The following is a 12,149-nucleotide window of genomic DNA, read 5'->3' as shown; positions in this document are numbered from 1 at the left end:
CGGGACCACTGAATCAAAGTCATGATTCTCGCAAAGACCGCAAGATGCATACCATGTGTCCAGCAGACACAGCACATAGTGATTTGAGAAGCCTTGTTGCCTGGCTTCTTGGTAACAACCACCACAGAGTGAGTAATGTGAGGCCATCACCTGTAAGTGACCATATCGAGCAAATTTATGACGACAGAGCTGCAAGCCCAGAGTGCGTGCTCTCCAACTGGATTTTTTCGGCGGCCTGTCAAAAAGCTGCTAAAGAGCTTCTGGAACCCCTGAAGCTCCGGTTGGTTCAGGCAGTCTAGTGCCAAAGTGCCACTGAGTGCCCAGCGGTGCATCACTCCCCCCTGTCGACAATCGGCGGTGGCAACAACCTTAAGCGCAAAAGACTATCAGAACTAATGGGTAGTGCGGCCACTAATTGCCCTAAATGGACGGCGCTGACAGGGGGACCCGCAAGCGCCCGCTTCTGGACAAAATGGGAGCTCGAGTTTGTCCAATGCTGGCCAACGGCGCCGAATGATCTGATGAACAGAGCCTTCAGTACCCTGTTGGCAGGCAATTTGCTGGGAGTAGCAGCTGCCTAGAGCCTGGAGAGATCCAGTAAATCCTGAAAGCCAAGACCGACGGATAATGAAGCCGCTCCAACTTTGCCCAGATCTTGGCATGCTTCTTTATTAAGATCGTTGTTACATCAGCTGCTCAACGCGCGCGCTGCCTAACAACATAATATTGAGCTGCTGCTGCTGCTGTGCCTCTTAACAAATTAGAACATGTCATGATCTAGTTCATTTCCTGCTCTTCGCTTGATTTTATTTCTCTCTTCGACAAAGGTATGAGTCAGTCCGGACTCTTGCAAATACGAACTCGGCGCCCAGATAAATAGCCAGGTGGTGACAGTATCTTCTTTATACTCTCAACCATTTCAATTGGCGTTTCTTTCCGGATCCCGTACTGTAGCTCTTTTGCTGTTTGCTTCCCTGTCGTTACCCCAAAAGACAGTATCGCTCGTCGACGTAATCGCGGGGTGGGAATCTCTTCAACAACGGGCTTTTTAAAACACCCGGACACAGCATGAGGACATCATCAGCTCTGGCCGCCACGGCCGCGGTTTGCGCCGCGGGCTTAACGACGGCGCAGAGAGTGGTACCGGTCGGCATCAAGCGTTCGGAACACAGATTGCCAGTGCCGCCTACTCTCAACAAGCGTAACACGTACACGCAAAGCCTGAACAACAACATTACGGGCGCCGGCTACTATGCCGCTGTCGCCGTCGGCACGCCGCCGCAGAACCTTTCCCTCGTCCTTGACACGGGCAGCAGCGATATCTGGCTCTTGTCGACAGATGCGGATCTGTGCGAAGACACCTACGATCAGCGAATTTACGGGTACTGCCTCCCAACATGTACGTCTTTTTCTCTCTCTTTGTTCAGGTTATGCGGAAACGCCTCTATATTGCTGGCCCTCATGCTATACTCTTGTTTTAAGCTTTTGGCGGAGCAAGTCAAAAGTCTCAAACTATGGCAAACATGTGGGGCGACTCAGGAAAAGCAAATGGGATGATGGCTCAAGACGAAACATTTAGTCATTGTATAGATACTAACCTCTTTTTCAACCCACAGATGAGCCCGATGATAGCTCGACCTATAAACTAGTTGACAGGAATGGTTTCGACATCAGCTATGTCGACGGCACGGGCGCCCAGGGCGACTACATCAAGGACGACTTTTACGTCGGCGGAGCCAGCATTAATCAACTTCAAATGGGTCTGGCGACAGAGTCCACCATCCCAGTCGGCATCATGGGCGTTGGCTTTGCGGCCAACGAGGCTGTATACGAAGAGGATCGCTATCCCAACATTATGGATGTTTTCATCAGCCAAGACCTCATTGGTTCAAGGGCGTACAGTCTCTACCTGAACGACTACGGATCAAGCACTGGATCCATTCTCTTTGGAGGCATCGACACGGAAAAGTTCATTGGCGAGTTGACTTCCATTGACCTTGTCACGGAGCAGGGCTACGACGAGATCTATTCTTTTACAGTCCCTCTCAATGCCTTGTCCATGAGCATCAATGGGGCTCAGAATGACAGTATCGCCCTGAGCGACCCAGTCCCCGTCATCCTGGACTCTGGCACAACCCTGACATATGTTCCATCGACAGTCGTCTCCGACATCTACTCAGCCGTCGGCGCCAAGTACGCCAGCAACTACGGCATCTCGTACATTGACTGCAAGTACATGACTTCGGACCTTGAATTCGGGTTCCAGTTTGGCGGCTCCGACGGTCCTACCATTGTCGTCCCTGCCGACGAGGTCGTCTTTGACACGGTCGACACCCTCGAGGAAGCCGGCTACGACACCCCCCGCGGACTTGGCTTCGACAGCGACGACGCCTGCCTCTTTGGCATTCTGCCCAACGACGAATACTACCTGCTCGGCGACACCTTTTTGCGCAGCGCCTACGTCCTCTACGACTTGGACAATTACCGCATCGCCATTGCCCAGGCCAACCTCAACAGCACCACCAGCAACGTGATCGAAATCACAAACAGCTCCACCTCGCTGCCTGACGTTACCGGCGTCGCCAGCCAGGTCCAGGTCACCCAGACCGCCACCGGACTCCCGGGCGTCGGGGGAGGCGGACTGCCCACCGTGACCGTCACGGGCACCGCGTCTGCGAGCACCAGCGGCAGTGCCGGTGCTCGCGCTGTGCCTGCCCCCGACTGGATGGCGGCGGTCATCGCCGCAGTGACGGGACTCGGTGTGCTGGCAGGAGGCATGATTTTTGCCTTGTAATGAAAACTGCTTTAATGGGAAGAGTGCATAGCCTGTGATGTGGTAGAACCTTGGTATTCACTTAATGAATGGCATCATACAAACACGGATAGCGAGCAAGCAAGTAATAATGTTCAATATACCCATTTTTCATCTGACAAATTTCCAGTCTTTCATCTCATGCACTGTGTACTGTCACGTTATCGATCAAATAATGAGGAATACAATTTCACCAGAAAGAAAAAAAGAGCAATCAAAAGACCTTTTGTGATCAAAGATCTATTGATCTACGTATACTCCATACTCTATAGTAAACAACAATTCTCTAAAGCAAAACTTTTCTCTCTCATTTCTTGAGTGAGAATTTCTCCCTCACTCAAAAAACGAGGAGAGAACTCCTCTCGGCCGCCAGAGCGGCAAGGCCGGCGACGCTCTTCTCGCCCTCAATCTCCAGGACGGAGATGCTGGCGCCACACTCCTGCAGCAGCCAGGTACGGATCACGGGCCGCATAAAAGAGTCCACGCCGTAGTCGGCGGGACTCTTGCCCGTGTCCACCTCCTCTGCGCCAATCGCCATGATGGCGGCGATTTTGGCGCAGAGGCCGTCCTGGATGACCTGGCGGGCATCCGCGCTGCTCTTGGCCTTGGCGAGCAGCAGCCGCGTCGCCGTCGTCGGCTCTTGCGTGGCCGACGCGGCCGCTTCCTCGGCAGCAGGTACGCCCAACTTGTTGAGGTGGGAAAACAGCGCCGTACGTGACCAGTAGGGGTCAGTAGGCCTGTTCTGGCGGATGTGACCACCCGTTCCAGCGCCGACAACGATCTGGGATGGCAGAGGATCGTTGACTGCCGCAAAGCCAATGATGGCCCGCTCCATTATGCGCAAGAAGTAATGGAGACGGATGCCCAAGAAACCGCTGGCCTTGAGCATGTCGAGCATGTGCTGATCCTCTGCCACCATGCCCGCACCGAGAATCGGGCCCAGGTCGAGGGAGACGGAGCGCATGTGGCCATGGGCGGTGATGTGCTTGGCGAGTGCGTCTTGGAATGCGTTACCTGCGGCGTAGTTGGACTGGCAACGATTACCAATAATGCCAGAAATGCTAGACAGAAATATCATAAAGTCCATGGTTTGAGGGAAAAGTTTGTACAAGTTCCACGAGCCAATTGTCTTGGGTCTGATTGCTGCTTGCCAATTCTCGTACGTCATCTTTTCAAAGGGAGCGTCGCGAAGAACGGCTGCACATTGAAACAGTCCTCGGACAGGTGGCATGGTAGTCTTGATACTGTCTACTGCGTGTTTCAAGCTCTCTTCGTCACAAATGTCTGCCTTGAACACTTGGACGGTGACGCCTCGATCCTTGAGGTATGAGACGGAATCACTCAAGTACTTGCTGGCCACTCCAGATCGGGAAAGCAGAGCAATGTACTTGGCTCCGTTCAATGCCAGCATCTCCGCAATGACTCGCCCGAGACCGCCGACTCCAGCAATCACATAAGTGACGTCCGATTGGAGATGATACTTCAGATGCTGATCAGCCCTAGCCACGACCGGAAGAATCTTGCCTGTTGTTCTGGTGTGCATGCAGAAGTCGTGTCCAGTGTGCTCGTCGCTCATCATATCCTTGAAGGCGCGCGATAGATCAGTAGAATGGTGTAGGTGGCACTCATGCAAGTGGTGACCATCAGTGAGCTGCTTCCTGAAACTCTCTCCTAGTTGCTGAGGCGCATTCTCGATCAAGCTGGCAATGTTGACAAAACTCGTGTTGAAGGTCTTGTTATCCAACAGAGGCAATGAGCCTGTAGTCATTGCGTTTCTTGCAATACAGATTATGTGGCCACCTACGAGTATTATTAGCATGTCCATCAAGGCACAAGAAATCGAATGAGGAAGATGAGACCTACAATTGGCGACGCATTGCATGTTTAAATCAGCATGACTGGCTGTGGGATCGAAAATGACGTTGACTCCGACGCCAGCAGTCAGACTCGTGATGCATGCCATTAAGTCATCGCGTTTTTCCTCAAGAATCATGGCGTTGTGGGGGCCGATTTGAGTCATGAGGAATGCGCGTTGCGTACGACCAGCGACAATCACAAAGATCCTGGCTCCAATTTGTGATGCCAGTTTGAACGCTTCCAGTCCAAAGGAGCTGGTACCAGCATGGATCAGGATGGACATTCTGTCATTGAGTTGAGCCAAGGAACGAAGGGTGTAATCGGCAACTGCCAAAGAAGTTGGGAGAACAACGAGAAGAGGGTCAATTCCAACGCGTACGACGAGAGATTGATGACATCTGACCTGGCTTCGTAGCGATCCTCGTGCAATGCCAACGACTGTTTGCCCCACCGCCAGGTTCTGCACTTGTGCTCCAACAGCCTTGATGATACCAAAGACGTCTGTTCCGAGATTGTCTAGTCGAGATCTGGCCACGATGCTATCGACATCGAGCAAGGTCAAACCTGCCGACACAACTTTGATGGCGACACTGTTGTCGTCCAATTGCTGCGTTGCACTTTCGTCGTCAATCCAGTACAGAGTCTTCAGGTTGCCATTTCCGCGGACTTGAAGCTTCAAAGGGCGATTTTCATGTGGCATTAATGACTCTAGTGTCGGCTCTAGATGCTCAGCAGTGCTTTCCGTCATCATGGAGTTCAGTGATGCCAGAGGGACCAGTCGAGGTACCGTCAGCTCGCCATTCTTTTCGGCGTAGTCAGTCTCGGCAGATTCAGATCTATTGGGTTCATAGAAGGAAGTCTTCGCCAGACCTGTAATCAACGACACAGTCTGTTCGGCATTGAGGTTGGTCCCAATGTCTAGATCCAGGGTGACCAAATTCTTTGTCGGATCTTCTGATCGAATCGATCGGGCCAATGCTTGGAATAAGCTCGACTTTGGGTTTGTAGGGTTGCTCGTAGTTCCCTGTGTAAGCCATAGCACTCCTCGTGTCAACGTGATCAGTGTGTGGAAAGCAGTAAACTCGTCCTTGGACCAGTCCCAGATGAAATGCTGGCTCCTGGGTGCTTCCAACAGAGAGATGGAAAACTCGGGGCAGTACTTATTCTTGTCAATTTGACTCAGAGTGATTGACTTGCAGTCAAGAGTTTGACAAAGCTCCACAGCGAGTCTGGCCAGATTGGCGTCCATAACCTCAGGAACGAGCACAAAAATGCTTTCATTCTCCTCGTGCTTGATCGGAATTTCGCACTTGCTGGCGGCATGATCATGTAGCGGCTCCCATTTGATTTCGGAACAGAGGTTCTGGTGATTGGGGATGAAACCGGCAGCTGCCGAGTTCGACTTGGAATCTGGTCCTAGAGCGACAAGCTCCATGTCTTGCACAACAATCAAAGCACCGCCGAAAGACTCTGATGGGCAAGCCTTCCAACGATCATCTGATGCGACGATTGACACACTGGCTTTCTGAGCATCTTGGCTCATGGCCTTGGCAAATCCAATAAGCTCTTGTCCTGCTGCGCAAGGAAGGTTACTACTCAGGGAAATGTAGATGCTTCCAATGTAAGACGGGACCATTGCCTCGGATCTCAGACTAAAGGCAGTCTGGAAAATGCTGTCAAGCGTGGCCGGATGCAGCGTATGCGGTAACTCGAACTTTGCTGGCATACTGGACCTTGTATCCGGGATTCGAATCTCAAAGACGCACTCCTTGTCATTTCTGTCCAAACTGGCGATATTCTGGAACAAGGGGCCATATTCCATGCCAATGACATGTAGTGACTCGTAAAGGTGTTGTGGAACCACCCACTCGTTGCAATTCTTGCGCGTCTTGTGATATTCTTGCAATGTCGGCATCAATTGCTTCTTGTCCTTGCGATCCGGTAACAAGTTGGGACCTGGACCTCCGCGCCAGTGGTACAAAGATACGGTGCCATGACTGTGTAGCTGCATGTCTCTGTCTTGAAGTAACGAGAGAATACTGAAATTGTACTTTGTTTGCTCGCCGTCAATCAGACTGCCCTTGTATCCATGATGAATGGTCATTTGTAGAATGTATTCCAACTCGCCGGCGCTCTCGGGGATCAGCATTGGCTTCACGAATTTGAAGTCGGATATCTCGATGCCTTCAAGGGGATCATCCTCGTAGATCTGTTTGACCGCTTCAAGGACCATGACAATCATTCCTGAAGCCGGGTAGATTGTTGTGTTCTGTACCCGGTGTTGTCGTATCCATGGGCTTTCATTCAAGCGCAGGAAACCGCGCCATGCTGGCATAAACGTCTTGTCTTCTGTGATGCGACGACCTATCAGGTCGCGTCTTCCAGAACTTGCGAGTCGGTTTTCCTTTGACGAAGCCGACTCATGCCAGTACGTAATACTATGATTCCAGCTGTAATTAGGAAGGTCGACAACAAGAGATGGCAGTTCCGATCCAACGTTGGGTGTGATTACCCAGTGCATATTGACGGGGCAGTGGTGAGTCCAGAGTTGACCGAGAGTCTTGATGGCAGTGATTGCTGGATCTTGATTGCGATCAGTCATGGAGTAGCGAGCCAGCGGTTGGCGGCGAAACGTCTCTTCGGCTTTGAAAATCTCCGTGACATGACTCCAAAGCCTGGGCTGAGGACTAATCTCGAGCACAACATCTGGTCTCGGGTGGTCGTCGCCAGATAGCATGGCTTGTGCGGCGCCAAAGAACTGGACTGGCGACTTCAGATTGTTTACCCAATACTCCGGGGTTAGCTCATTCCATTGAACCGGACGATTCAGGGCCGATGAGAACATGGTAGTCGACTCTCGGTTCGAACTCCCGGATGCCTTGACCTCATCTACGTTGTCGAGGTAGTCCGGGGACATGGAGCCGGGGTGAGGCAGAACGGTGCGGTGAAAATTTCCCGGGCGCAGGTGGGCAATGGACTGGGTGTACTCTTCAGCGCATCCCCATACATGGTGCGAATGGTATGCGACATGAACGTCGAGAAGACGAGTCATTGCCCCAGCCTCATCGAGCATTTCCTTGGCCTCCAAGATGGCGTCGGCGTCACCGGATAGTGTGACAGACTTGGGACTGTTGATACAAGCGATCGTGACTCGGCGACGTCCAAGTCGGCCAACATATCTACCAGCATCTGCTTCTGACAAGCCGACAACCATCATGCGACCTGGTCTGGCTCTCTTTTCATCGGCAAGTTGAATAAGGGATGCGGCGCAAACACCTCTGTGATAAGCCAACTCCCAAGCCGTCTCGCGCGTAATGTAACCGCACGCATAAGCTGCCGCAATCTCTCCAGAAGAGTGGCCGACGACAGACTCGGGGACGACGCCGCAATACTTGATCAAGAGATCCACAAGTGCAACCTGAAGTGCTGTCGTAGCTGGCTGGGCGATTGCAGGCGTATCGATTCGAGAATTCTCCTCGTTTAGCAACAACTCCTCGACGAGATTGAATTTGCTGCCCAGCTTCTCCCTCATGAACTTGGACGCAGCAGCAATGGATTGGGCGTACATGTCGTAGCCCATGAGCTCCCGAGCCATGCAGTGCGACTGCGATCCTTGACCACCAAAAACGAATGCGACCTTGGAGGCTTTGCGACCGACGGGAGGCGGTATCAGTTTGGCCTTGATGGCAGTAGCCAGTTGTACCTTGAATTCATCCATCGATGCGGCCGTAAAGGATATCCTCCAGTCCATCGGCGTTCTGCAGAGACCGAAAGTGTAGGCGAGATTCTGGAGATACTGGGTGTCGGTGGGGCATTCGGGTTTCTGGACATACTCCAACAGTCGAGCAAGATTGGATCGGAGTGAGTCTTCTTGATGGGCTGAGAAAATAAAGAGATGCGAAGGTTTGTCTTGGCTTGGGAAGTAGCCAGCTGTAGCCGTAGAAGCAAGCTCTTGCCGGACAGCCGCAAGGCCCTCGGCCTTGAGCTTGCGCAGATGTTGAAGACTCATTGTCGGATCTTGAGGACCATTCGTCAAGGTTGTGTTGTTCTTGGCACGCAGGCCGCGTTCTGATAGATAGTGCGCCGCGTCGTCAATGACAATGTGGTAATTGCTACCGCCGAACCCAAACGAGTTGACACCAGCTCGTCTGAGTCCGCGACGATGGCGCGGAAATGGAATGTTGGAGGTAGGAACCTGGCGTTGATTAGGCAACGAAGAAGAAGAGAGAAGTGACGAACAAGTAAAGGAGGGGAGAGGGGGGAAAGTGTCAGACGAAGGGGGTGGGTGATGATTGACTCACCTTGATGTTCTTGTTTGCAAAATCGATGGCGGGGTTTGGTCTGTCGTAGTTGATCTGCTTGGGAATGATGCCCTTTTCAACAACGAGGATAGCTTTGATTAGACCAGCGATACCTGCAGCGCCCTCCAGGTGACCCACGTTGGCCTTGACTGACCCGACAACCAGAGGCTCGTTTGCTGCACGGCCCTGACAGAGGCTGTCGTGTACTCCTTGAATTTCTCGAACGTCTCCAGCTTGTGTACCAGTTCCGTGGCATTCAACAAACCCGGTTTCTTTGGGATCCAACTTTGCACGTTTGTAGAGCTTTTGGATGTTCTGAAGTTGAGCTTTGGGATTAGGTTGAGTGAGCCCTGTCAGAAAAGAACAAAGACATCAGTACTGCTATCCCTCAAACAGATTTCAGTGCCCACGTACCAGCAGTCTTGCCATCGTGGTTGGCACGGCTACCACGGATGACAGCACGGATGCAGCTGTTGTCCCGAATGGCATCCTCGAGACGCTTCAGAACCACGACGCCGACTCCCTCGCCACGACCATAGCCATTGGCACGTTCATCAAACGCAAAGCATTTCCCATCAGGACTCAGCAAGCCAAGTGCCTGCATCGAAAATATGGTATTCGGCGTCAGAATGAGTCCTGAACCACCAGCAATGACCTATATAAAGTTAGCAGAGTGGAATCATCCACACTCCCCCTAGACGACTTGTCTCAAGTTTCCGTTTCACTTGAACACTCCTTGGTGACTGACCGCGTCTGTCTCTCTGCTGAGTAAGCTTTTACACCCGTCGTGAATGGCTGCGAGGCTCGCACTGCAGCCTGTGTCGACCGTCTGGCTCGGTCCATGGATATCCAGGAAATAAGAGATTCTATTAGCCAAGATGGAGTTGGCGGTGCCCGTGGCGCTGTATTGCGGTTGATCATCACGATCTCGGAGTACAATCTGCTCATAATCTGCTTCTGTTAATCACCTCGTTGGAAATCACCTCGACGGCGTCGGTTTCTTGCCTTTAACAAAAGATCCAACAAACACTCCAGTTTCAGTCCCTCTAATATCATTTCGATTGATTCCAGCTGTGTAATGCCCCATCAGTAAGCTGCCGTGCTAGGACAGGTCAAACATAGACTCGACGCACCATTATCCAAGGCTTCTATTGCGACTTCTAGTAGTATTCTCTGTTGGGGATCCATAGCTTTTGCCTCGTCTGGAGATATTCCAAAGTACTTGGAGGGTTCGAATTAGCTAAGAATCGGTTGGAAAGTTGGATTTCATGCCGTGTCATCTACGTACTGGAGCATCGAACGCAGCGATGTTTTGCTGGAGGAAATGAGCGCCGCGAACATTTGTCTTTCGAGCGTCAGTCAAGTTGTACCGCAGAAGAAGGGAGGCAGAATAATTCTTACGCTTCCTTGTCTTTTGGGATCCGGATGGTAGTGCGCATCCATGTTCATGCGATCCTTGGGAAATTCTGACCAGGCGCTCTCATAGTTGGCGAGCGTTTCCCACAAGGCTGCCGGCGAAGTCGCGGTGCCGGGGAAGCGACAGCCGATGCCAACGATGGCGATCGGCTCGATCCCATCATCCTCAGGCTCCATGTCAATGCTGGATAGTAGCGAACGTGTTTGAAGGAGTGGCTGCAAGCGAAGGTGCTGTGGTTGCAAGAAAGAGGGGCGCTTGTTGGGGGGAGAAAAACTCAAAGAATGCCTAAAGAGTGAAAGACAACATTGCTGAATAAAGGAAAATTCTGGCAAACGGAATTTTGCTCAGGTTCTTAGGTGTCTTCGCAGAGGCTTTTCGTGGGCCCTCAAACTAAGCTACTGCGCGAGGGTCCGGGGCTCTCTCAAAAAAGCGGACGAGGATCTCGCGATGAGGACTTGGTGTTTTTGATCGTCGCTCTACAAAGACCATTGGCGGACCTCAAGACCTGCACAAATAGCTTGCTGGCTCAAGGCAGGTAAGATCCAGGAAGGCTAGATCAAGCTTGTGCCTTCCATCGCACCTCTACTTCCTCGTTTGACAGACTCGACAAGATTCCACGTGAAGTCAGTCACAGCTCTATAATTTCGATCTGGTTCGAGATCACCTAACAAGCTTTCCTCCAGATCAGCATCAAAATTATCGTGATTCAACTGGCTCGAGCTTCGGAGGAATTACAAAGCCCTAGCTGTTCCTGTACAAGTCCAACTTAATGAGCTCGGGCGCCTAGCATGAAATGATCTCTTAGATATCGTGACTGAAATCGAGGCTGCATATACTTGGCAGCCTACACCTGTGTTCAGTGAGCAGGAAAAATTGATCGGGATACGTGGTATACTCTCACTAGTCTTTGTGATTAGGAGATGGGTTTCCAATTGTGCGCAAATTCACGACATGTCGAACTCATTTGGATACAATTATCAAAGCAAAATTGGAGGGCGAGTCAGCATCTTTTATTCCATTAGGTATGTAAAGAAAGATCTGTGGACTATAGGCTAGACAAGAAGCCGCATGACTTTGTCTACAACTGCAGGTGCTAGAGGTGAAAGAGAAACACCGTAGAAAGAGAATACGATGAACTCTATGCCACACATGTACCTGGCATTTCGAGCTAGATACAACTTTTAGCTGGGAGAGTGAGAGAGAGACAGAGACAGAAAGAGGAGGAGGGTTAGTGGTGTGTAGGATCAAGCCGACAAAGACTCCATCGTGTGCCAATATTGAGGCAAGTGGCCAGTAGTCTTTGTACAGCGAGTGACAGCCGCCATAAATAGTTACTGGGTAGTCTATTCTGGCATAGGGATGGCGGCTTCCACGATGACCTCACCCACCTATTGACCAGAGGCATGCAGGTCATAGGTACGAAAGGTAAGACTGGCAAGTCGTATTCAATTCGGACCAAGCTAGAGAGTGAATCAGGCCGAGCCGAAACTTGGTATCAGACATTTGACCGAGTGGCCCAAGCCTACTTCAACGGCCTTACAGAGGAAACTTAACAGTCGTTGGGAAGAGAAGTTGTAGTCACTGCTGGCTCCTGGTATGGTACCGCTCTGGCAGGAATTCCATGCTGTTTTTCAGTCACAGGACTCAGAATAAAAGCTATTGGGCCACAATCATGCATATCTGGGTGAGCAGATTAGTCAACGAGCCACAACTAGTATATGGGCCCATTGGCTGGTACGACTTGGCCGGATAAAACCCACCA

The 12,149-nt window shown here is 51.5% G+C and overlaps 2 protein-coding genes across 2 annotated transcripts; one reads left to right on the top strand and one right to left on the bottom strand.

Annotated features, from left to right (window-relative positions):
• Nucleotides 1–1,068: 1,068 nt before the first annotated feature.
• PFICI_09719 (uncharacterized protein) lies at nt 1,069–2,794 on the top strand (the record flags this gene model as incomplete). Its single annotated transcript, XM_007838300.1, has 2 exons — nt 1,069–1,399; nt 1,617–2,794. 2 exons carry the CDS (start codon nt 1,069–1,071, stop codon nt 2,792–2,794), a joined length of 1,509 nt encoding a protein of 502 aa, XP_007836491.1.
• Nucleotides 2,795–3,149: 355 nt separating this feature from the next.
• On the bottom strand, nt 3,150–10,563 carry PFICI_09718 (uncharacterized protein; the record flags this gene model as incomplete). The annotated part of the gene is made up of 11 exons (XM_007838299.1): nt 3,150–4,612; nt 4,676–7,523; nt 7,608–8,620; nt 8,696–8,864; nt 8,971–9,320; nt 9,385–9,625; nt 9,719–9,913; nt 9,983–10,041; nt 10,104–10,191; nt 10,259–10,315; nt 10,372–10,563. 11 exons carry the CDS (start codon nt 10,561–10,563, stop codon nt 3,150–3,152), a joined length of 6,675 nt encoding a protein of 2,224 aa, XP_007836490.1.
• Between the last annotated feature and the right edge of the window lie 1,586 nt (nt 10,564–12,149).

Source organism: Pestalotiopsis fici, assembly GCF_000516985.1.
Source record: "Pestalotiopsis fici W106-1 unplaced genomic scaffold PFICI_Scf_7, whole genome shotgun sequence".
Classification (NCBI taxonomy): domain Eukaryota; kingdom Fungi; phylum Ascomycota; class Sordariomycetes; order Amphisphaeriales; family Sporocadaceae; genus Pestalotiopsis; species Pestalotiopsis fici.
Note: the sequence above shows the minus strand (reverse complement) of the source record. Positions and strands in the feature narration are given on the sequence as shown.